General features: G+C 43.0%; 1 protein-coding gene across 1 annotated transcript in view; it reads left to right on the top strand.

Moving 5' to 3' along the window:
• LOC133501889 (zinc finger protein 469) overlaps nt 1-25,728 on the top strand; it is a 256,716-nt gene extending 230,988 nt beyond the window's left edge. Inside the window, exon 7 of the mRNA XM_061822033.1 lies at nt 12,976-25,728. Coding sequence (XP_061678017.1) covers nt 13,165-24,372 — 11,208 coding nt within the window. The 5' untranslated portion in view covers nt 12,976-13,164 and the 3' untranslated portion in view covers nt 24,373-25,728. The remainder of the gene's footprint in view (nt 1-12,975) is intronic.
• Nucleotides 25,729-26,400: the final 672 nt, after the last annotated feature.

Here is a 26,400-nt window from a genome sequence, read left to right as displayed (position 1 = left end):
AATGATTCCTGTTGGAAACAGGAACTCCTGAATAGATCTGAACCTGTATTAGAACTGTTGTTTCGAACAATGTGCCGTGATTGATTGTTGTCAAGAATTGTGTCTTAGTGTCTCATTGCGTGAGTTTCTGAGCTAGTTGTCCATGAACCTTTAGAATAACCTTTTGGATGAATCAGTGTCACTGTTTTCTGCCTCGTGGGACCAGGTTGGAATCCTGCTGAATCTGTGGACATGTTGTCTCCCAGTTGCTGTCCTGTCCACTTGGGATTACATCAATACCAGTTTTGTTTAGTGTTGGGACAGCAGGGATTGGATCAGTACTAGTTCTGTTTTAACCACTATTGGTCAGTTCTTCACACTCGCTCTGTGGCTAAGCCATGGCAGCATGAATGACTTCTTGCAGTGGCCTTACAGAGCATCATTCTTCATAACCCTCATCTAAGGCTGACATCTGACAGGGAAGCCCAAGAAGCCAGCAGGCTGAATGTTTTTCTATCCCCCCTCGTAGGCATGGACATATCAGGTGCTGTTTTAATGCGTTTAAAGTAGAAAAACATGCAGTGTCCAACGGTGGAAGGTAGAAACGACAAGGACAGTAGTGAAGACAGCCTGAAGCGCACACTCTTGGCCCTCCCCTCGCAGTATGCAAAGGGCAAAGCAATAACATCCAGTCCAGTGACAGACTCATCATTAATGTCCCGGGTTTGTTTATCTAAAGCGTTATTTACCCACTTTTCTATTTCCCCCAGAATCTTAAATGTTCATGCCTTCTATGCCCTCATTGGGTCTCGCATGTATAGACCACCTCAGCAGGACTCAGCCCACCATCCCTTAACTGTAGTCCCTCCCACCAATTCCTTGTATAAGTAGGACAAAGTGAGCATTCCAGGCATAGATGACAAACACTCTTGTCCTAATCTTCACCTCCCCATTTGTTCATGCTATTAACCCTGCACCTAAACTCTGGGTCTTCCAATGCAAATCCGGCTATTTCAGAACAAGCTATGAGTAACATTTACTTCTAAAGTCTCTGTGGAACACTGTTATGACTGGTCTCCAAGTGTCCCGTCATGAATGTATGACCTTTGTTCTACGCCTTGCCTTGTTACACAGATGGCACAGGTGTGACTTTATTTGATGCGGAGACAAATACCTGATACCAATTTGCCTCACCTCTTAAGTGCCACGACACAGTTGGTCACCGGTGAAAAGGGGAAACACTTAACTTCAATACCTCAGAGAGAGGAATATTTGTGAATTTTAAATAAAGCTATCCTGAGGCATGCTTAAGAGAGAAGCAAGGAGGAGCATTTTGGGTCAGAAAAAATGAATGGAGTCCTGTGCTCAGCCCTCAAGCGGACTGAACCCCTCTGTTTGCGTTTTTTTTTTTTTTTTTTTTAGACTTTACACAGTACTCCCTGTGAGGAGTGGTTCGGAAGCAGGAAGTGGTTGTGTAAGGCGATCTGCAGATGCTGCACAGAGGCCCTTTTCAAAAGCAGTCCTTTTGGTCCTATTATGCATGGGGACACCTTAGGTAGTCCTCCTGTAGCCACCATATCCAGACAGTGGCCACACCTGCTTGGGACCAAATGAAGAGAGAGAGGAAAAGATAGAAAATGAAGAGTGGATGCTGCACAATGATGATGGAATGCAAGAGAAAAGTACAAATTTGGGTTGCAAAAACTCACAAGTATTTTCTAAAAAAAAAAAAAAAAAAAAAAAGTGAATTTCTTCCCACATTCACAGGTCAAAATGAGCTGGGTCTGTAATAGGGCCCAAATTCCTGCCTCTGAAATGAATCGTAAGCTAAGCAGTGATATGGATAACATCTTCTTGAATGCTGATTCATGAGATGGTGAATAATGCTACAGGTGTACAGAAGCTTATTTTTTCTATGGGACTTAGAGGTAGACGTTAAATTGGACCTGTTAATTGAGATGCGAAATTTCCAGAACCCCCCACCTCCCCCGCCGTGACTTCAAGATTTCCCAAGCAACACAACTGCTGTAGGTGAATTAGTGAAATTTTAGAATCCCGTAATTGCCAAAGGTCACCACCCCTCCTCTGTATTTAGAAGTAGTTTTCACAGCTGCAACTAACTCCAAAGGTGGACTGACAAAGCACTTAGCTTAAAAACCAAGCTGGAATGTGAGGCACTCTTGCATCACTTTCCCCTTTATTTTGTTGTAATTGTTTTGACTGTTTTCAAAGCATTACAATGACTTAGTTTTCAAGAGAACGTGTAACGGCTCAAGAATACTGTGATAAAATAAAATCTTAAGAAAATGAAGAAACTCTATTCAAATTCATAGTTGCACCACGTAAGCAGAGTAAGGTTTTAGAGGTTCCCATATTGCAGTGCGGCTATACCCGGGTGACCAGTCCAAGATGTAGTCCACCATCCACTTGAATTCTGGAGGGATAGACTCCAGTTCTTCATGAGGCTGATCATGTCAACCAGTATAGAAGATGGATGGATGGATCATTTGGCAGTATTACTGTTTCAGACTGGAGTTTATATTTTATCACAATATCTCCTCAATTAAAACTTAATGAGAGGTCTTCCTCCGGAAAATGCTCATAATGAAAACATGCATTGTAATTTAGTTGCAAATATTTTGTTGTCCCAACAATCAAATAAATAAAATAAATACAGTATACATATATATTGTATTCCAATACAATGTTAGTGTTTGATTTTCACAGAGCACTGGAAGCACAAATTAAGATGTTTTTTTTTTCTTTTTCCCGCTCCGTAGGTTTTAAGTATGCGAAGAAATGATCTGTTTGATTAAATAATTCAGACTCAAGCAAAATGTTGAAGGCATAAATGTGTCATGGAAAACCTTTTGAAGAAAAATAAAACTGTATGCAACAGAAAATGTTTTTTTCTGGACAATTCTGAGCTCACTGAAGAAAAACATGATTCCCTGCCAACAAAGTACCAATACTGTATTGTGACCATGAGCATTTGTGAAGATTGTATTATTCATTGACACGGGCTACTGAGGAAATCCTGAGTTATAGTTAGGTCATTTGGACATCTCCCCGGACTCTTTAAAAGGAGTCAGTCTTCGTGAATATGGAAAATTCTGGGAGTGACTCATCCACACTGTGCCTGGAATTCTCTCATTAGTATTTGGATTGGTGAAAATTGTAATGAAATAAAAAGGAAGAGAAAAGCATCAACTCATGCTAACATAACCTAACCTTTCCACAATGTTCAACCCACCCAAGCTGAACAGACCTTAGCTTTTAATTGTAAATTCCTTTCCTTGACTTCGCCAGTGTTTGTTGCATAGGGCTGATGTTTTTGCCACCCCCACAATCTACACCAGGCCACCTTCCTTTCTGTTCTTGTCACGTAATGCTAAAGTGAAGCAATGCACTCTCATGTATGTTTGGCAACTCTTTCATACATTATCAGCTTTTCTGTTGTGCCTTCCATAAAACATATTAAGGTGCAGCTCAATCGTGTCATCTTATATGGCAGAGACAAGCCTCCCACTATGACTCACATTGGTCACACATTCCATACTGAAATTATAAATGAAAGCATTTGTAGACACATTTACTGCAACCACACATGCAGATGGGTAGTATAATATTAAAGTATACAATTTTGCAAAGTTGCAAGCAAACATACTCAGATGTCTTCTTGGAAAGCGGCATTTCTTCTAATTGGAAGCATGATTTTAGATGAGAAGTTCATGCGTGTATAGATTTTTTTTTTAAAAAAGAAAGGAAAAAAAAATAACCTCCATCTTTCTCATCTGGCCCATATGTATTCTACCCCCTTACACGTGTTGGAACATGACTGTTCTCCGACATACACAAATGTCTCCTTCTTGAGTCTTACAGGAAAAAGCCTTACTTGGATGTCAAAATTGTGACCGACAGTTATGTTGGGTTTTTAGAGCCTAAAAACATTTTCTGACGAATTTCAGTCATACAGTATATCTTGCCATGAAAGCTGTTGTCCCACTTCATACAAACATTACATGCAGTGTGATGGTGTGTCCTCCTCATAAATATATTAGCGCTCATGTTTTCTTTCAGGGTTGTAACTAGTCTAACATGTGCTCTTGTAGTTTGTTTAAATACAAAATGAACACATGAAATAATTCATCCTTCAGATCCTGACATATGTATTTGCCTTACGACTCACACCACGGGTTTGACTTCTTTCGGCTGTCACAGGCCTCATGCTGCATGGAAAATCATTGAGATTTTGGCTAGTTTTGCAGGATCATTTATGTTGCTCAGAAGTATTCATTTTGTCATATTACACGATGAATGGACTTCTGCCAAAACAGGTGTTATTAGTGGCATGGGGATCCATTCTTCCGTGTCCGTACACGTTTGCCTAAGATGAGATTGTTCATTGATTCATGGTGAGAGGCTGACAGGTCAATAAGAAAAGTTCCCCGAGGGAACAGACCCTCTCACTGTTACTCTGGCTCTGCAGGCCCAACCCCATTTTGGGATTTTCACCAAGATTCTGCTGCCGTTGGAGTTTTGGAGCATCAAGCTTATGTTCCTGTCATGTATATTAGAGAGATATTCTGTTTACTGTATTGTATATATTGAGGATGCACAGACATCACTATTTGTAACTATGCCAGTATTGTACAGTTGTACTTGTAAAAATGCCAAGATACTACAACATTGATACCAATTTACCATCTTGACACTTCCAATTCCAGCCGTGTGGAGATACTATAAGCTATTGTAAATATAGGTGACAACGGTAAAGACGACTGCAAATTATGCCCCGAGCATTGCGGCGGAGGGCGATCCCGCAAACAGAGTTTCCCTAGCCCCGTCGCTGCTGCTCTGCTTCATTAAAGCCAATTGATTACTGTCGTGAATCTTTGCCACCGTTGCAGGACACCTCTGTCGCACTCACCTATCTGGCACGCCCCCATCCCGCCCACCCATGGGCCCCTTAGGCTACATAGGTTTATCCTGCCAGTTACATGCACTTGTCTTGAAAATTAAGATATGCAAGTTTATCTACACACAGATTGTCCTGACCAGTAATGTTTCAGATCTCAAGATTTTCATAGTGCAAAATCACACTTAAGAGTCTCAGTGGACTCACCGATATCAAAACAAAACTAAGAAAAATGTCATGTATATGTAAACAGACAACCAAAAGACGAGAAATACAGTCATGAACAAATGCAACAGTGCAATCAATAGACAATACTTTGAAAGGCTCACTAACTCAGAAATGGTTCCTTTTGATTGTGTCACCATGAGTCAGATAACTCTGACCCCCGGAGACACACATTTCTTAGACCCAAATCTCAAGCTCAAGCCACATTGGTGACCCAAGATAACCTCGAACTGATCGCTAGTCATACATTGCAGTGATGTCTGAAACAGATGTCAGACCAGCCAACCTTCGGCGGACTTTGTGGGCCAGCCATGGTCACATGGGGGGAATGTAAACTGAAACTGTCTTACTAGAAGATAATGCAGAGAATGTAATCTTCATACTGTAAAAAAGAACCTGCTCCACACTTTTTTAAAACAGAGTTCAGAGTAGAAAGAAGTAAGGAATGGTGTGATAAAATATCACTTCACTTGTCCAGTCGGGATTTTTTTTTTGTATGTTGTATGTAAGATGTATTTAATGACAAGTTGTTATGCAAAAAAAACTAATTTTATCCGTCCATCCATTCATTTTCTGAGCTGCTTATCCTCACGAGGGTCACGGGAGTGCTAGAGCCTATCCCAGCTGTCATCAGGCAGGAGGCGGGGTACACCCTGACCTGGTTGCCATATATATATATATATATATATATATATATATATATATATATATATATTGCTTAAAGTATTTGACTGAATGAATGCATTTAAGTGACATTCCATCGTTAATCCTTAGGGTTATATCTTCTCTTCTGGAAAGGTTTTCCACAAGGTTTATTAGTATGTTTATCTGAATTTATGATCATTTTTCCAGACGCGCATATGTGAAGTTACAAACTGCCTTCGGATAGGAAGGCCTGGCTCTCAGTCTCCACTCTAATTTATCCAAGTTAGGTTGAGGTCAGGGTTTTGCAGGTCAGTCAAGGTTACCCACATGAAACTATCTTTATGACCATCCGTTTGTGCACTCATGCATAGGAAGGGGCCATCTCCAAACTCTTCCCGCAAAGTTTAAAATATCCAAAACTGTCTATTAGCTCCAGTGAAAGAGATTTTATTTAAACAGTTTGGGCATTACCAACTTCTTATTCCAGCATGTCGTGCTTCAGTGCACGAAGCAAGACATGGAACAGAGAATTTATGTATGAATTTGACTGGCCTGCAATTCACCCATGTCTTTGTGTTAGTCCATCTGCGATGCGATGGGATGGATGGATTGATTCATTCATTTTCCATACCATGGGTGAGCTGGAGTCTATCGCAGCTGAGTCTGGGCAAGAGAGTACACCCTGAGCTTGTCACCAGCATATCACCAGGCACATATACAGAATCAAGCATTCACACCTATGGGCAACTTCGAGTCTTCAATCACCCTTCCGTCCATGTTTTTGGAATGAGGGACAAAACAGGAGTACCTAGACAAAACCCACACAGGTACAGGAAGAACATACAACATCCACACATGCGAGGCCATATTTGAATCTGGGTCCTCACAACTACAAGGCAATTGTGCTGACCAGTTTTCCACCATGCCACCTGTCTTAAATTCATCCTTTAAATTTTTTTTTCATTCCACAGGGGGGAAACAAGTAATTGCTTTCACCCCTGTATTTTTGGAGGGGAGTGTGTGTTTATGATATGACTAAATTAGCTTGTTTTAAACCATGCAAGCAACTCCAACAATACCAGAATTACAGTACATTTCTTAACTGGAATTTCAAAAGAAGTCTACATGTACAATTCAGTATCTCTTTCATTTGTTATTTCCTTTGTGTTTTTATTCAGAACGAACTAAAAGTGATGATTTGTGATTACCTTGCTGCGTGTGGATGAGACCCTTGTTATATTGCCTTCCCCACCTTTTTTATGGATGTTTGGGGGTCCATCTGCCCCTTCAAAATCCAGAAGGGACCCCCTGAAGGTCCTATTTTCACTGTCTGGCTGGCTTAAACACTGTTGAGTTTTGGAATTGTGTATTATTTTTATGATCTCTCCAGGGTGTTGTCATTCTATGAGGCATCCTGAATAATCGTTCAGATTTTAAAACTCAGGAGTATTGACGTACCTGTCACAATCAAGCTAATCCTCTCCTTATTTGATCTCAATATATTCCTTTCATTTAATGAAACTCATTTTGAGGGGGAACCAAATACCTTTGGCCTGGCTAAATAAGGGACAAGCAAATATTGATACACTGAAAGAAGGAAGGTAGAAGAAATAAAACCTCAATGAAAGAATGTGTCAAAGATAAGCTTGACTTGCTTAATAGCGAGATTTACAGTAGACTTTTTCACATGCCCTTCCGCTGCACTTCTGCTCCTTTTAGCCTCGTTTTGAGCGGTCCAATAATATACCTGTTTTTTGGAGGAGCCACACAAGTAATGTTCCATACACATGCCGACACAAGGGAAATTATGTCAAAAAGAGGAAAGAAAATTACCTTTAAACACTCAAACAAAGATTCCATCATGTTTGTGGAATGTCGTGGTTAGCAATATGGAAACAGAATCCAGTGGTTAGAAAAAAAATAAATAAATAAAAGAAAGCTGGTCTGTGAAAGAGGGGGGAAAATAGGGAGGCGGTAAAGGGAGCCTCTGGAATTACACACCCAACTCCCTGTAGACACACACACTCAGAGACGCAGACTGGCACACAGACACACACACTCTTACGTCTTCCCTGGTGCGCAGCTAACCACATTGGGTTAAGGGTGGAGTTAGGCCTGGTGGAGGTAGGAAGGCACCACTATAACAATTTCTCTTCAGTACTGTACTGTGTCATTTGAACTACTACAACTGTGGGAGCTCTGGCATCCTTCTAATGTTTTAAAGAGTTCTGTCAAGCTATCAACAATACAGAAAAAAAGCGAACTCCGTCAAAGACTTAGCCCATAAATCACAAATAGTCGCGTGAGGTGTGTGATGGAGTACTGACAGACCGCCCCTGATCACACTTCCACTTTCAGGGTATTAATAACCGAGGCCGCATTGCTGTGAAAACATGCTGCACTGTCCTCACATCATTGACATTTCTTCCCTCTCCGTCTTTGAATGCAGAGATTTTAAAGGTAAATTGCTTGCATAATGGATGTTTCCAAAAATACAGAGTAGGCAGGCACGCTGACCGAGGTTTTGGCAGCGTGCCCCTGTGTGGGCTCTGGGCCAGCCCTTCTGACTGCACATTCCCTTCACTGGACTAGTCATGCCGGCAGCAGCCTGATGAGCCCAGCAAGACAGCCTTGATTCTTCCAACTCACCCTGAAGCACCCTGCAATCCCGCAGAATTTTCAGCCTACTGAACATCACATTCACCTCACTATGGGATTTTCCTGAAATTGAATGACTTTCTCTGCTGTCTTTGCTTTTTCCTGAGCTGACCTCATTTTTCGTGTCTGAGACAAAAAGACTGGTAAAAATGATTTTTAGACTACTGATTGGTTTTCATTGCCATGAAAAATGCTATTGTTTGTGGGTGGATGTTCACTTCGCAGTAGAGAGCGATTTACTCACATTTCTACCTGCTTTACGCGTTATCTCTTAAAATAATCAATTGCTGGACACTTAAGGTCACTTATCTTGGCAGCTACTTTGGGTCACATTGGGTTGATCTTATGTTACAGAGAACACATCAACAAAGCTCAGAGCTGCTGAGTCTGTAGTCCTTTAAGCTAACAGGCTTTGAGAGATCTGCAGCTTATCAGTAAAAAAAAAAAAAAGGAATGCTGAAACCAATTATAGCTCAAAACAGGAAAGTGATGAGTTGACAAAGATTTTCACAGCGTTACTGGCACATTTTCACTCAAGCAGACACCACATCTCTTCTGCACGAAAATGACAGGGAAAGGACATTCAGGAAATTGAGTTTTTACTCAAGTACCTCTTATCCACTGCCTCACCCCTGAGAGAACCGCAATACCTGCCATGCATACAGCACGTAATGGGACAAATCTCCTGTTTCTCTACACAAAAACACCTGAACTATATGTCTACCAGTTGTTCAACGCTCAGTATTGTCAAGCTAGTTTAAAGATGGTATTGCGCGGACTCCATCTTTATATGAAAGAAGACTTACCTTAATCGACCCATGAAACTCTACTAAAACACAGTCTTTTGGAACCAATTATCGATCAGCCATGCAAAATTTGATATGATTGTAGAGCTGGCAGCACCAATACACTTTTCACAGTCCAAGTTCAATTGATACTTTTCAAGATAAAATCAGATAAGCCACCCCAAAAAAAGATGAGGTTTCACAAAAACTAGGGACATTGATATGTATGTTCTGTGTGTTAAGTAATGGATCTTTTAATTAATGGTGTTCAAGAGCAGAATCTGTTGAAATGCGTAGGGGCAGCAGGGAAATGGACTCAGCATTCATTGAAAAATAAGTGAGCCTTCTTTGTAAACTGACAGCTGAGGCCTCGGTGCTACTTTCCTCATATTGGTCCTTTTGCTGCCGTTGCCATTCATCCACCGCCCCGAACCTCAACAGGCGGTCTGGGCAAATACATATGAGGCAATGATGTATGATGGTGGCTGTTGACTCTGAGGAGATGGATCAAGCACTGCCTGAAGGAGATGCTGGCAGGGCCTTTCATGCCATTTTCCCCAACCTGTGGCTCAGACAGCTGCAGACACTCTGGCTTTCAGAGTGTGCGGAGCTGCAGAGAAGATGTGATTTTTCACAACCAGGCCCAAAATTCAGCTGGGTCTCAGCCTCAGGCGTCCCTTCCCATATGCTAAATACCGTTTAGAGGTTTACCAAAGGCTGAGATGCAGAAACATATGCCAGAGAATGACCTCCTTAGAGCCGATGCCATTTTAGCACAGATCCACTTCCCCATTTCTCCTCCCCCTATTTTAGTGTATGACAGTTTTTACCTGATACACTACAACACAGACGCTGCATGTTAAATATGGACATCCATTCATAAATGAAGGAAAGTGCTTGAGTCAAGACAATTTATAACTACAGTTTAGGATTGGATCAGTTTGGGGTATCCCTACCCCAACATTTATTGTATAAATACATTTCATAGACTTGTCCCAATCATATCACCTAATCAAAAATTGTATTTTTCCTCCCCTGTTAAATGTGTATTTGTAAATGCTAATAATGACAGTGAAAAGAGTTGTGGTAGACTTCCGTGCCACTTCCTGGGCCCCCGCATGCTCACAGTAGGACCACTGCTGGAAGCAGCTACAAAAACAAAAAGTGAAATCACAATACGTTGCACGAGCAGACTTTGTCTTAGAAGTTTGAGTTTGAAAAATTAAGCCAAAAGATACTGCAAACTAAGTCTGCAATGTTGCAGCTTGTTAGTTGGCAGCATTGTACAACCAACGAGTTAGCAAATTTTACGCATTGATTCAAGTTACACTGTATCTTCAAATCAAAGTCTTACGAGTGTGAATTAGTATGTGACAAGCAAACTGGTCCCTACTGGCTGCATTTGGCAAGGCTATGGTGTTTGTAGATGAGTGGAGCCACGCACTGACCAAACTAGCAGCTGCATAGACTTTTCATCATGAATTTAACTTAAAAACATAGCTCTATACAATGGGCAACACGGTGACCCACTGGTTAACATACCCCGCCTCATAGTTCTGACGTCTCGGGTTCAAATCCAGCCTTCCTGTGTCGAGATTGCATGTTCTGCACAGGTATTCTCTAGTTTGCTCCCACAGTCCCACATTTTAAACGCAGGCATGGCATCTTAATTGACACCATTAAATTGTCCATAGGTTGATCCCATATCCAATACCCTCACGAGGGTTCCAGGAGTCCTGGAGTCTATCCCAGCTATTTTCAGGTGAAAGGCGGAGTACACCCTGAACTGGTTACCAGGCAATCGCAAGGCACATAGAAAAAAGAAACAATAATTTGCACTCACAATCACACCTAAGGTCAATTTGGAGTCTTGAATTTACCTGCGATGTAAGTTTTTATGATGGGGGAGGAAAACCTACACAGGCACAGGGAGAACATGCAAACTCCAAACAGGCGGGGCTTGGAACCTCGGCCCTCAGAACTGTGAGGCAGAAGCTCTGACGAGTCAGCTACCATGTGCCCCCCACTCCCAGCCCCCTTTCCACACACACAAACTCATAGGTTGGTCGTCTATATGTGCTCTATATTTGGCTGGCGCCCAGTTCAGGGTGTACCCTACCTCTCAACCAAAGTATAATGTTATCAATCAGTTAAGAAGGTCATTATTTTTTTTCATGTATGCTGTGTGCCTGTTTGACAACTTTTACTTTCAGAAAAAAAAAGATTTCTGATTTTCATGAAACTTGAAAAGCCAAAAGAGTCCATTAGATATTGTTGCTGGGCCAAAAGATTTATTCTGACATTTATAGAGGTGGGATTTATTTAAAGCAAGGCCCTTTTAAAAAAAACAAATCCCGCATACTATTTTTGGAATTGTGCATGCTGACTCAAGCCCTTTTACAAGCTTCACCCTGTCATGGGTGCAGGTGTCATTACTTCAACCATATTCTCCATCCATCCATTTTCTGTACCCATTTATCCTCATTTGGGTCGTGGGTGTCCTGGAGCTTATCCCAGCCATCTTCGGAAGAACACCCTGAACTGGTTGCCAGCCAATCGCAGGGCACATGAACAACCATTTCTACTCACATTCACGCCTATGGTCAATTTACAGTCTTCAATCAACATACCCTGCATGTTTTTGTGGACATGGCACAAAACTGGAGTACCCAGAGAAAACCCACACAGACACTTGGAGAGCATGCAAACTCCACACAGGCGAGACCAGGATTTGAACCCTGGTGCTCAGATCCGTGAGGCAGGGCGCTAACCAGTCATCACCGTGCTGCCCCAAATTCTCATTAAGTAATATTGAAATGTAATTTCTCCTCCCTTGAAGGGAGGGGCGGAAAAGTTAACATTTTCTTAGACTGTTGTTTTATTGTGTAAATCCTAATGACGATGATCTCGACTGTGGATACTTCATGTCATAGCCATGGAAAACAGAAAAGTAGGTCACATTTAAGTTCCTTATGAATGACTTTTTGGTGCTTAACTGGAGCTTTCATCTGGTCTGGCCTCAAAAAGAAGCAGCAGCAGTGATGGCCAAAGTAAACTAGGACCTGAGAGGCAGTGTCTGGGATGTCTGAGGAAAGGCAACAAACGTCACTGTGCCCAATAACGAATGACCCACTAATCCAAAATATTCCTCCATGAGCTAAGTCTTCTTTAGCAAAATTATAAACACTATAACATTATGTCCCTGTACTAAAGAAGTCTGTGAATCATTAACAGAATGTCAGCTTTTGGGAGACTTGCACTGTATTTGTGTCATCATCCTCTGCTGTTGTTTGCTTCCTCTTTTTAAAAAAGCATGTGTGATGGAAGGACTTACCTGAGGGCTAGCACATTTACTTTGAATATATTTAGTTTATCTTTGTTTTGTCATAATTCTGACTTTTGGGGTTGTGTTACAATCTTGTCAGAGTTTGAAATTTGTAATGAGATTCTGTATTTGGGACCTTGGAAGCATCATTGTAACATAATGCAACAGTGCTCTCTGCTGTCTGAAATGAGGAGGGAATAAAAGTACAGTACTTGTGAAAATCATTTTCAAAATGTACATGTATCTTAGTTTAGTTAATCGCACACAATTGTATTGTTACTTACTACAAGTTAATGTAAGGCATCTCTTTTCTTGTGTTCATAGACAAAATAATGGAAATGATGTGTGATGCTTTGCTAGCAAGCTGAATTTTAAATATAGCATTTTGATTTTAAAAAGCTTAAAGGTTTTAACTGATCCTATCTTCTGTGTTTCTCCAGGTCTGATTTGCTGGGCTGCCAGATCGTCAGTTCACAATGAAAGTCAAAGGATGAGCCTGCAGCAAGCTGCCCTGTCCTCGCACTTCCTGCCAGCAGACATTTGCTGATTCATGCAATCCAGAAGACGATGCCTCTGCCACCCAAACACCTCATCTGAGAAGCGGACATTCAAAGCACTCATTGTGCACCATGGCAGGAGAGACTCAGCGAAAGCATGCTGTCAAAGACCTGGGCGCTGAGTCCAAACTGCAGGATGAGGGGACAGCGGTGCAACAACAGAGTCACAAAACCACAAAGGAGTCTTCAGAACACTTTTCAAGCGCAGACACTGATGCCAGCAGCAGAGGCCACAAGCTTGACAAAGTAAAAAAGGAGCATAACAGTACTCAGCAACGTGAGGCTGTAATACGGCCACAGCAGGCAGGCAAAATTGACTTCAGATCATTGCAGAACAGATCAAAGTTTGCCATTGACAGAACCTGGTCTGGTGGCAAAGGAAGTCCGCAATCACCAAGTGGAAAGGGACGCGGTAGAGAGAGGAGCAAGCGGTCTGGAAAGTCAGAGCGCAGCAACCCACAGCACCTGTATAGTCTCAGCATTGCAAACACTCGGTCCAACCTCAACATTGGGATCGCCTACCCACAGCAGAAGGTTTCACCAGCAACAAAATTGGACACCACCCGTGGCCCAGTCTCGAGCAGCTACAGATTTCAAACTCCCAGTATACCAGAGAGAGAGGTTGAGTTACAGCAAGAAGAACTCAACTATAGCCGCTGTTACCAAGAGGCCTCCTCGATCCTTACCTCTCCAAGTTATACCTCACCGGCACTGGGATCTTCAAGTGGGGCGCCATCCCACCAACATCTCCCCCTGTCACAGAAACAGCAGCCTGCCACAATGGAGAACAACAATGCACAGTCAGGCGGTCAGCTGATCTTGACTGATTTTCAGATGAGTGCCTCGAACACGTGGCAGTCTCCTGAGAGGACTTTTAATGGTGCTACCTATGCTTCATCGCAAAAATCCACTGCTCATACAGACAAGACAAATGCCCTTGTGCCTGGCTCATTTCAGTATGGATATAGTTTTCTGGAAGAGTCAACCTCGGACTCTTTTCCCTGTGAACCGAATCCCCAGTCCCAAGACTTTACAGACTCCTCCCTCGGTTCTCTTCATGGGCCTCATAATTCATATACCTTTTTGTCTGTAGAGGGGCCAAACCTCGCTCAAAACTGCACTAAGTTCAGTAATGAACAGCAGCCGGAGCTCAGGAGCTCTTATCCTCAAACTCAGCAATCGCAGTTTATTCCAGGGGTTGCAGCCTCCGTTCAGGACCCCAGGAATATGAGCGAGGACTCCACCAGCAGTGATAGCTCCACTTCTGTTTCCCAGCAGCCAGCACAGGGGAAGAACGCCCTGCCGGAGAAAACAAACGGTCTTGGACAAGTTGATGGTAAAGACGCTGCCATCACCCCTGGTAGCACAAGGAACTGTCATCTGAATGACACTACTGCCAACCAAAGAAAACAAGCAAATGTGCACCACACAAGAAATATTCCACACAGGCAAATGCACTTTCTTAGCAAGACATTGAACAGTTCAGCAGTCAATCGTGTTCACACAGGCTCAGTGCAATTTGATAAGAACAGCAATAATAATATTTTAAATGGGTTACCGCAATCCTGGGAGGGCGCTGGTAAGTTAAATTTACCAGTGGAGCATAACTCAAATCACTACAGTGACATGACTGACAAATTTCAGTTTCAGAACCATTCGGCACCTGACAAAAGGCTAAATGTATCAAAAGACAACAGAATGCAGTGGCAACAAAGCCGGCCAGCTGCTGAATTGAGTTATCAAGGCAAAATAAGTAATCAGAAAGAGTCCTACATGGTTTCTGCTTCTGAATGGCAGGATGATAATAAATCACATAAAAATAGCTCGCTGAAAATCCCCACTTCCTTTCAAAGCAACAAAAATAGTGAGGGTTTTTCGAACCAAAGACAAGAGGGTGTCAAACAGGTCCCGACTTTCAAAGTAGAAATGAGTCATGCACAACTATGTGAATCAAAAAATAAGGCTTTATATTTTGGGCTCAACCAAACTATTCCCATATCATCGTCCAGGAACTACAGTTATTCCCCCTTGCAAGTTGCACCCATGGGTCTTATGATGGTATCGCCTTATGAATCTCCTCTGCCCTCCCCAGCTCATACGCCAGCATCCAGTAGTACCTGCTCTTCCCTTTCCCCAGCATCCACCAGCCCAGTCAACACCACGTCTGAGGATAGTCAGATGTCAAAGTCTGGAGGCCCTATCTCATTTTATCACCAGCCCCAGTCCAAAACCGATCACCTAAAGACTCATCGCCATCAGTTTCACGCCGAAGGTCAAAGAAACATTCCTTATGTACCAGACGGAGAAAAAGACAACATAATGGGATACCTGCACAGCAACACACACCCAAAGACAACAATGGAGGGAAGCAAAGGTTACATGGACAGTTACGGGATGGAGCATCACCAGCCTCCCCCACCTTACTCCGCACATCAGCTGTTCGCCAACTCATTAACCACTGCAAATCTTGACCAGTTAGATGTACTTCTGACTTGTAAGCAGTGTGATCAGAATTTTAGCAACGTTGGTTCTTTTCTAGGACATAAGCAATACTGCACACAGCCCAACATACCAAAGATAGAAGACAACAGGAAGTTCCACTCAGAACCACCAAAAGCAGTGTCATCGTCATCAAATGTTTCAATGTCAAGATGTCCTTCTGACCTTCATCTTTCTCTTTTGGGCCTTAATAACAATGGTGAACTGATGTCAGACAATGAAGCAAAAGTTGACAGCAAGGATGATCCAATGAAACTCAACTTGTTCTCTGGGTCTAGCAACCTCCCCGTTCCTCTCCCTGAACTGGAAATTGAGGACGCCAAGTTAGACAGTTTAATTACAGAAGCTCTGAATGGGCTCGGGTATCAGTCAGACAATGCAGAGATAGACAGTAGCTTTATTGATGCATTTGCTGATGATGACCTCAACACTGTCAAAGCAACCTCGAACAAACAGTGTGTTAAAACAAAAGAACCTGTCTTTGTTGAGAACAAAGAAAAACAAGCACCCCTCAACAGCAGTTCTTTGACAGAAGAAAAGTCTTTTTACAACTCAAACGTTGGCAGCCCTAAGACAAATCAAACATACAGTGACAAACTTGCGAAAACACCTCTGGATTATGAGCGTGATCACAAAAAAACAAGCACGAAGAAAGAGATCTCCCTTAAAAATTCTAAAACCTCCTCAAGGGAGAAGATAAAGGAGCACGAGAGTAAAGTGAAAGAGGCAAGAAAGCTGTGCAAAAGTGACGATGAAAGTGCAAGCACTCCAAGATTTCTCTTATCCAGCAGGTTCTCTGAACGCTGTGCTTTCAAAAGCATTCAGGACAGATCTGGACTTCGAGCGTCAGTGCCCATCCAAACCTGCACATCTCCAACGCCGAGGACAGCAGTGAAAGAGAGCAAGAGGCGAAGCAATGGGGGTGGCACCTGGAGCAAAGAACTGATACATAAAATCGTTCAACAAAAAAATAAGCTCAATGTTAAAGGGAACAAAAACCTCCAGTTTTCATTAGTGATGGAAAGATTAACCCCCACTGTGCAGAACCCTGCATTCGGAGAGTACGACTACGTTTCAGACTCAGATGAAGAATGTGGGCCAGTAAAGATAGCAAGCCAAGGCCGACTGAACCAAAGTAGTCGATGTAAATACACATACACCAAAGAGTGTAAATGGAGAGCTCGGAGTGAGAGGGACCAAGCAGCTTGGAGGCGTGACTCAAATGAGTGTTTTGAGGTGAAGAAAAGTGAGGAGATTTCTCTTTCATCTGAGAAACATGGTTCCCCTCCAATACTCAAGAGGAGGAGTAGCAGGTCCTCTACAAGTAGTGAACTTAGCACCTCTCTGAGCGTTTCAAGTGACAACATGAACAGCCCTAAAAGCAGTGACCGCATTGAATCAGACTGTGAGAAGAAGGCCAACATTAACAAAAAAGAATCTATAGAACCGAAAAGCATTGAAAGGTCCTCCCCACAGAGGTCATGCAACGAGACCAGCACACTGGCACTGACGTTCGCTAAATCTTTGAAGAGGTGTAATGCTGACAAAACCAATCTCTTTGACAAAGGTAGTCCAGAAAATTCAACCTCAATTCCACACACAGAAGTTGTTGACGCCGAGCCATCCTCATCAGTTCCAGCCTTTAAAAATATAACATGCTGCAAATCAAGGGACGTGATGTCTAACAGCAAAGACACTATCCCAACAGACACATCATCCACAAACACACTTGAAAGCATGGACAGTCTGTGCCCCAAAGAACAACAGAGCCAGTGTTGCAGTGCAGATAACAAACCATTGCAGTTTATTTCACACTCTCCCACTAGCAGCAACAAAGAAAAAGTTTCCAATACTGAAAAAAGTAAAAAGAGCAAAAGAAGACAGAAGCCTCGCTCTACGCAGGCAGAGGTGTCAGGCAGCAGTACGTTTGAAAAACAGAGTGACAGTGTGTGCACGGCGAAGGAGGCTATTGCATTAGTCAATGAGCTCGACACACATAAACCTGCATCTCTTTGCAGCTCCCTGATGGATGACGTGTGTCTCTCACCAAACCAAAGCCAAGGTCACTTGATACAAAAAGACACACTCCACCTAATGCCCTACACTTTGGATCAGGATCAGGGGCTCATGAAGTCCCCGCTTACATTTGACACTTCATCCATGTTTGGCGATCTAGCGGCATTCGACAGCGACCTCTACTCTGACATGCCGATTCAGAAAGAGGGTTTGCATTCAATAGAGAACACACCGGACAAAAAAGAAGAGTTTGTGCCCCCATTTTCTCCTTTTCTGGAACAAAGAGACTGGAACCTAATAGTAAGCCCAGTGCTACCAGACGAGATCTCTCAGTATAAAGGCAATTTTGATAAATCCAACGAAAAGAAATCAGATTACAGTGATGTGGCCTTGTCTCTGCCAGCGAAAATTATTGACTACAATGCAAATCTTAATAACTGTGCCTCCGAAGATGAATTGGAAATAAAGCGGATTGTGAACGAGCTTGAAAACCAACTTCAGACAACTAAAATGGAAACCCCACTCAGCCAAGAGCACCCAAAGCAGCTGCAAATGAGTAAATTCTCACCTTTGCGGCTGAGTGAAGAGTCAGAAAATGATACAGTAGACGCTCCAGTTCCTTCCGAGCCCTTCAATGAACCAGAACTTCCATGGACAAGTCCTTTCCACTTTGACCTGATGAGTGGACACCACAGTCCCCACAGCAGTATTCGCAGTGAGCCGGAGGCCCTTGAGCATTATGCTGAAAAAGACACCAATACTTCAGATGTAATAATCACAAGCTCACAACTCCATAATGACCACAAGGCGGAGGAGGAAAATGTCAAAAAACACACTGCTGTTGAAACAAAAGAGGATGTCTTTGAACAGAAACAATACACAGAAAACCTGATGAAAAGTCTTGAGGTCATGTCTGACTCTCTATTCAAAAATGAATCCATTATATCAGAACACAGGGAGCCAAATGCCACCTCTCTCACAAGTCCTCAACAAGAGAGTGAGTGTCATTCAGCTAAGGGAGAGGATCACAGTGAAAAGGAGGCAATTACTGGGAAGCAGAATATATTTTCACCTTCAAATATCAAGGAGCAGAAAGACGATAATGAATTCATTCTTCAAGAGTCAAAGTCGTCTCTCCCTCACAGAACTGACCACAAAGTCTGTGTAAAGGAGCAGATTACATCAGGAATGGAATTAATTTCAAATGGGGGTGTACCTGAGACGAATGCGGTGATTGAATCTTCTCATTGCCTAACCATGGCAGATTCACCTGGAGATGATGACACTAACACAGAACCAAATGTGAATGAGTTACCTCCGAAGTGTGACAGCCCTCTACATTTGGCGGACAGTTATCAGGAAGCAGACGCAAACATTCCTTCATCCGCAACTCTCCTTAAATCAAGTGTAGACATTCTCAAGTCAACAGAAGATGTGATTGCCAATGGTGATGAATTGAAATGTGAGCACCCTGAAAGCGTCACTGAGAACGGGCATTGCTTTGTGAAGATTCACAATGTTAAGCCAAATTCTGACTTATTAGTAGACATTGTCACCACTGATAAACCCTGCAGCCCAATTCTAGTGGAAAGCAACACAGAAAGTACCCAGAACAGCTTAACATTCCATGACATCCATTCAACAGGACAGAACAGTTTATTGGTCCTCAGCCGGAGGGAAAGTCTCGATAACACGGATGCGAAAAGTTATCCCTGCAAAGCTCCTCAGCATAATGACTCATTGAAACGTGAATCATTCAGTGCAATTCATAAAAAAGAAGCCCTTTTAGATGTTCAAAACATTAGAGAAGATCTACCTGTGGACTTCATGGCAAGCCACCTGAACTCACCATGCAGAGAGGGAATAGAGGGAGACCATTGTTCCTTTCTACACACCTCCTCACCAGTCAGCCCTATTTTAGCACACCAGCAAGAAATGGACATACAAGGAAATAGTCGACAAAGTCAATACAATGACTCTGTTGACCCAATCCAAATTCAGAAAACAAGATTACCCGGTGGCAACCCAGAGTACGACAAGGAGGTTTTGGACTGCGCTGTAGCCATCCAGACAACAAGGGAAATGGGCTATTCTTCAACTAGCCCACCGCACCTGGAACTCCCTAATTCTGACACCAACATAAATTCTCCAACCCCTCGGTGCAGCAGAGTTGAACAATCAAAATGTTTCAACAAAAGCTATCCTTCACGTGATGTAGACCTCAGTCCATTGAATTATAAAAATTCAGACGAGCCTCCGCAACTGACTCAATATGACTACATACCAATCTCACCAGCAAGCAAATTGGATGACAATCCTGACATAATACCGTGTCACAGCGATGACGGTTTTAACAACCCACCCACTGACACAACAATGACGCAAAACCCAAGTTGCGCAAATAAAATAAGTTTACTAAATGAACCACTGGCCATACAAGACATATGTTTGGGTCTTCCATCTGAATTCCAAAGCACAAATTCCTCAGCTGGTAATGAGGATGTGGAGGTTAGGCCCGACCCCAGTGAATCTATCAAAATGCCAACTATAAAGTTTGACTCATCATCATTAGCAGAGGGAGAGCCGAGTCTACTTCCCATTAAAGACATTTCAGGTTGTCTAATCACCCCTAAGCCACTCATCCTCTGTGAAAATGGACGATCGGTGGAACCTGGCCAGTGTTTGAAAAAAGAAATGTTACCAAAAAAGACCCAGAACAACCTTCAGGAAAGCAAAGTACTTTGTGAAATCTGCTTCTTGTGTTTCAGGACTGTGCCAGGTTTGAAGAGACATAAGGCCATGAAACATGCAGCCAGAAATGAAAAGCCTGTTGGCCTACCAAGCACGACATCAGATAATCAGGGGATGTCGCTTATTTATGAAGCATCACAAACTGGACAGAAGGAACATAAAGATGACTCACAATCCTCCCTGACTCAAATAGATGAGATGACAGAGTCCAATACCACCCTAATATTGAAAGGGTCGGTGAATGAGTCAACCATGGAGGAAATGGTAGCCAAGGAAAGTGCAGTGGCAGAGGATGAAATAGGCAATCAAAATTCTCCGCTGCCAACCAAAACGAAAAAGAACAGCAAAGCTTGGAAGAACAAAAATAGCGGAGAAAACTCAAAGCTTGACCCCTTCTCGGATGAGATTTTCAATATATTAAAAACAGACCTCCTTCAGGCTATAACTCCAGAGTTTAAAAGCAGTCCGCTGCTCGAGCAAGAACAGCCTGACAGACATGGAAGTGGAACAGAGGAAACACTTCTCAGTGTGACTTCAAACTCTGGCTCTGAGAACGCATCCCAATCTCCAACTGAAAAGACAAATGTTCTCCGTAAAACTGCAGGATTCAATCGAATCACAGATTCAGACAAGATTTTCTGCATAGGCCTGAGTGGAGAGGTGAAAGGGGAATTAGGTACAAATATTAATCCATTGATGGATGACAAGATCACCGCAAAACACCACACATCCAGAACAAGTCTGTGTGCTGAGATTGATGATCAGGGCCAAACAGATGACAGACTTGCACAAGAGATTCTTAGAAAAGTGGCAGTAGAAGTCAAGGACGAGCTAAACGGTGTCTTGTCAGATGAGATGCGTGCAATAGCTTGTTTGGCTCCGCCTCCTCTCTCTCCTCCTGGCATGAGTCCGGATCTGAAGGCCTTACTTGACGATGACACCATATTCTCACAGTTGTTTCCAAGAGACGACGAGGCGAAAAGGAAAAAGTGCCCGAGAGTTTATGGAAAAAGAAATAAAAGACAGAAGCTTTCATTTGATTCAGATGTCACTCGGGACTGCACACCTCCAACAGAAACCACTCACATTGAGAAGCAAACAGATAAGACAACCAGTGATAACCCAACAACCCCCTGTGAATATGAGACTATATCTATTGATGATACCATCATGTTAAACATGTGTCATAACAGTGCACTGAAGGTCCCTGAAGTTAAGTCAGTGTCCGATGATGAACAAAATGATCAAGATGTTCTTTGCAATGACAACATTTTAAATCCATTTCAAAGTACTGTTGATGAAGCTTCAATTGAGTGGAGTAGTTCTCGGGACTTCAGTGTCCTTCATGCAGACTCCATGGTGACCTCTGAGACCACCACCTGTAGAGCAGAGGGTTCAAACCCACCTTGCTCTCTGGCCCTGGAGGGTGATGCCTACGCTGCGGAGCAGTGCGTCACAGAGAGTGCTCATCATAACCACATTGACATTCAAAACATCAACACCACCTTTCAACTACCTGAAATTCAGTTCTTTGACTCTAACAAAGATGTCTCGCTGGCTCCTCCCACTGGAACTCGTGACATGGAAAACACAGATTATGAAAAGTCTAAAAAACTAATGGAGCGCCGAGGCCGAAAGCGACAAGAAGTTGGAATCAAGGTTAAAGATAAGCAGTACAAATGCAAGGTGTGCTTTACTTGGTTTCTCACTCTTGGTGAGCTCAACTTTCACAAGTTGTCCCACAATCCATCCCCACCTCCAACCTGCTACATGTGTGTCCAACGCAAGTTCAGCTCCAGGGAGCAGTTGAGAGACCATCTGTGGGAGAAGCACGCAAAAAATAAAACTGGGATTTGGACTTGCGGAATGTGCTTGAAGGAGATCTCAGACGTGTGGATGTACAATGAGCATCTACGAGAGCATGCCACTCAGTTTGCTCGCCGCGGTCAGACTCAGGGCTCCATGTTGACCATTCCAGGCTGTTTCATGCAGGAAACAGCCGTCAAGAACTTCATCACCTCCATTATGCAGCATCGGCCTAGCAAAGCCAACAGAGAGATGAACAAAGCCACGAAAATACAAGAAAAAAACGTTACTGCCAGCAGTATTCTGGAATCGGGGAACCACCCAGAAGGCGCTGAGCAAAAGCTCCACAAATCTAAAGGCAGTGGTGGAGGACGTGGCAGCAAGAACACTCTAACCTCACTTGAAGTCCTTCACAAAACAGAAGCACCTAAAAGTGTGGAGATGCATCCCAACTGCAAGGACCCTTCCAGAGACTGCCACCACTGCGGGAAGCGGTTCCCAAAGCCCTTCAAACTTCAGCGACATCTGGTGGTGCACAATTTGGAGAAGATTTTTCTGTGTCACAAATGTCCCGTCTCATATCAAGAGGCCCAGGACCTCAGAGAGCATCTGAAGATAGCACACAAGGAAGTGGACAACCTTGATTCCAAACACACCACCCTCTACACTTGTGAGCTGTGTGCAGATGTAATGCACGTGATTAAAAAGTCGTTCATCTGCAGCACCTGTAACTACACCTTCTCAAAGAAGGAGCAGTTTGATCGCCACATGGAAAAACACCTTTCAGGGGGCAACAAAATCTTCAAATTCCGAGGTGTTCACAGGCCCGTCAAAGCGTCTCTCTGCAAAGAAGATGAATGTGATTCCCCTGCGAGTAAAAAGAGAAGGATTTTCTCCGACAGTCTTCAGGAGAATAGCACAGACAGCGGCATTGCCAGCGTGGGTTCGCTGCACCTAAATCAAGCCTCGGAGACACAGACTCCTAAAATGACTGTGCCCATGTTAGATGACTCTACACAGACTACCACTAATCACTACCACAGTGACACAAACAGCACAAATGTGAAGACTGAAGACATTGCTGAGGATTACTCTAATCTTCTGGTAGAGCTGGAGAAATGTATTTCGATGGGCTCCTCGTCTGCTGCCCCCAAGGAAGAGGAAAGTGACAGAACACCCACAGCTAATCTTGACAAAGGCAATGGAGAATCGCCAACCAAAGCGTGTGATGTGAAAGAGGAGAGCGAGTCTGTGTGCATTAGAGTGGAGACCCCCCTGTGGCCAGCATCTCCAGAGAGAAACAGTGCAACCCAGGAGACAACTGAAGTGAATCACGACACAGCTTACGGTGCCAGAGAAACAAGTGATTCCCTTCCTCCAAGTACAGACTCCTTCGGCAGCCTGGGAGAACAACAAGTCACTGCAAAGACAACCGATTCACAACTAACAGCTGATGAGGTGGCCGAGCATGAAACGCAAAGAGCTGCAAGTAAACAACAAGCTTCACTTAATGGGGTGGAACAGAAGGACAAAGTCAGATCAAGCAACAACGCTAAACCCGGCTTGAATGCAACAGAATCAACGCAAGTCCTTCCATCCAAGGCTTTGGCCACCCCCTCGCCATCAATTGAGGAAAAAGATTCCCAGAGGGTACAGAAAAAGAGAAAGGATATCAGATCCCCACACTGCCTGACGAGAGTTTCTATCCCAGCAACTCAGGAGAACTTTGTCGTGGACTCGAAGGTCAAAAAAAAGTACCACCCCAGCAAGTGTTTGAATCCTTCAACGCAAAGAAAATTTGACGGCCACAACGACTACCCCGTTCTAGCTTCGGTGCGGGACGATGTTGTGAGCAACAAAATAGTGTCGAGATGCAAAACGACGCCCCTGGGGTTGCAGTTCAAACGAAGTTTGCTTGACAGTTGTACACCAAAGAAAGCTGACATTGTGGCCCCTCTGCATGGAGATTACAAAAGCAAAAAGGGAACTGTGGGGCGGCCCCTGCACACCTCCATTTCCAAGGTGCCTTCTGTTCCCATGAACAATTCCTTAAACAAGTCCAGGCCAAAGCAGGGGGTTAGGTCAGTCGAGACCCACTCCTACAGGACAGCAGAGTCCCAAAACCACCTCCTTAGCCAGCTGTTTGGCCAGAAACTCACAAGCTTTAAGATTCCTTTGAGGAAGGACACGTCCGAATCTATTAACTAAGCGGCCATGGGGCATGGTGGAAAGGGGGGGGGGGGGGGGGTTGGGCTGTGAATGAAAAACATTTCACAGTTCTTGAGATTTTATACTTAATTCATTATGGTGAATGAGATTGCACAGCTCTTTTCTGTGAAATGCTATCTTAAATACATAGTCACTTTATGTCTTTTTTGTACATGTGCTTGATTCGCACAAATGTGTGGACAAACGCCAAATATGAATTTTTTTTCTAAAGATGAAAATGCTATTCATAAAAAAAATCTGCTTTTCTGCTTTTGCTTTTTTTTTAATATTATCAATTCCAGAGATTATATTTCAGATGTCTATTAAAAAAAGAAAAGAAAAGAAAAAGAATACTTGAAAAGACAGTCAAATACATCTTTTTAAAAAATGCATGTTCATTTTGCATTCTCTCGCACGGTCTGACCTCTGTGCGTATTTCTTGGAGAGGACCAAATGATGTGGACTATTGTCTTTGTAAATGCTTCCAATATATTATTGTAACATTACTGCACTGCATTCTATTAGCCTTTTGTATAAACGTTACATGGTGCTACATTGTATGTGATTGTAATGTGAATGCCAATGTCCTCAGAAGGGAACATGAGACCTGTAGCAGTTATACAGCACAGCAATCACATTGTTTACTGGTTCATTCGAGATACTGTGTAAACTCTCCAAGGGCTCCACCTATAGGCTGCTCCAAGTCTACATTAGGAAAGATTCCATTGTATAAACTCAGGTGCATACTAGGGCTTCGCCGTCCTTCCACCTGTATTCGGAGTTCTTCCCATGCACTGATAATACCAAAGTCTCTCTGTCTCACACACACACACACGCCACAAACGCAATCATCTGTGTTAGCAACTCCAAACTGAAGAGTATTTACTTGGACAACAAAAGGTGCTTTATTTTGTTCATACTGTATGTAACTTGTTTTGTATAATATTGTAGGTAGGTCATTGTCAGATGTCATGCTTATTGTCAAAAGTTTTATTTTAATAATGTGCAAGAGAATGACAAGAAAGGGAAGTGCAGAAGTGCAGTCTGTGCCTTGCGCGAGCTGTAAAGTGGATCACAAAGTGCCTATTTTATAGTTGTTATTAAAGATCTGTATCGATCCCTCCTGGCTCTTTTTCTTCCCTTGTACATCACTTTGTCATCCCCGCAGATCTGCTGTCGTGGCGTGCGTCAAACACAAAGTAGCACTGGTGACGGAAGGCAAAAACACATTCACCGCACATCAATGGGCAGCTTCATATTTTTGCACAGAACTCGGCACGATGGTCACAAATCTTAACAGGCAAGGGGCTCCTATTTATTCAGCTGCGGGTTCTTCTACTGCAGGCACACGTCATGTTGTCCTCACACCATGTGTAAAGTGGCTTTTATTCCTACATGAGTATTTGCCACCGTCACATAGGAATAAAAAGCCATAGTACACACTGGCTTGCATGCAGAGAAGGAGAAGACAGCCTCTCTCTGAAGTACGATGAACCCTTGGAAAAGAAGGCGGGGGACAAAATGATTTTATGTTGGGTTTTTTTGTTCAAGAAGTAACAGAATAATCTACCAAAAAGATGTTAGCTGAGTAAGAAATGTCAATCTATATAACTCGTTTATTGAGTGAGGTTGGAACATATTGCATTCTATATTGTAGTTGATGAACATAATAATCTTATTGTCTGTAAGCCATATTTTTCACATTATAAGATACTGCAAACCATGACAAATGTGTGAATGAATATAAAAGGCCTCTCGTTTTTCTTCCTCATATGGAATAGTTGTCTGTGTCGACACGTGCCCTGTGACTGGCTGGCGACCAGTTCAGGGTGTAGTACGCCTTTCTACCAGCGTCGACTGGGATAGGGTCCACCATTCCATGACCTTGAACAGGTTAAGCGGTACTGACAATGGATGGATGGATGGATGGATGGATGGATTAGAAAAAAAATAACAAAAAAAATGTTAAAGCCTATTCTGAATTTATGCTGTCTCTCAATTCAAACTAACTAAATGGCAGATATTGGA

This window comes from Syngnathoides biaculeatus, chromosome 6 (assembly GCF_019802595.1).
Source record: "Syngnathoides biaculeatus isolate LvHL_M chromosome 6, ASM1980259v1, whole genome shotgun sequence".
NCBI classification, from domain to species: Eukaryota; Metazoa; Chordata; class Actinopteri; order Syngnathiformes; family Syngnathidae; genus Syngnathoides; species Syngnathoides biaculeatus.
Note: the sequence above shows the minus strand (reverse complement) of the source record. Positions and strands in the feature narration are given on the sequence as shown.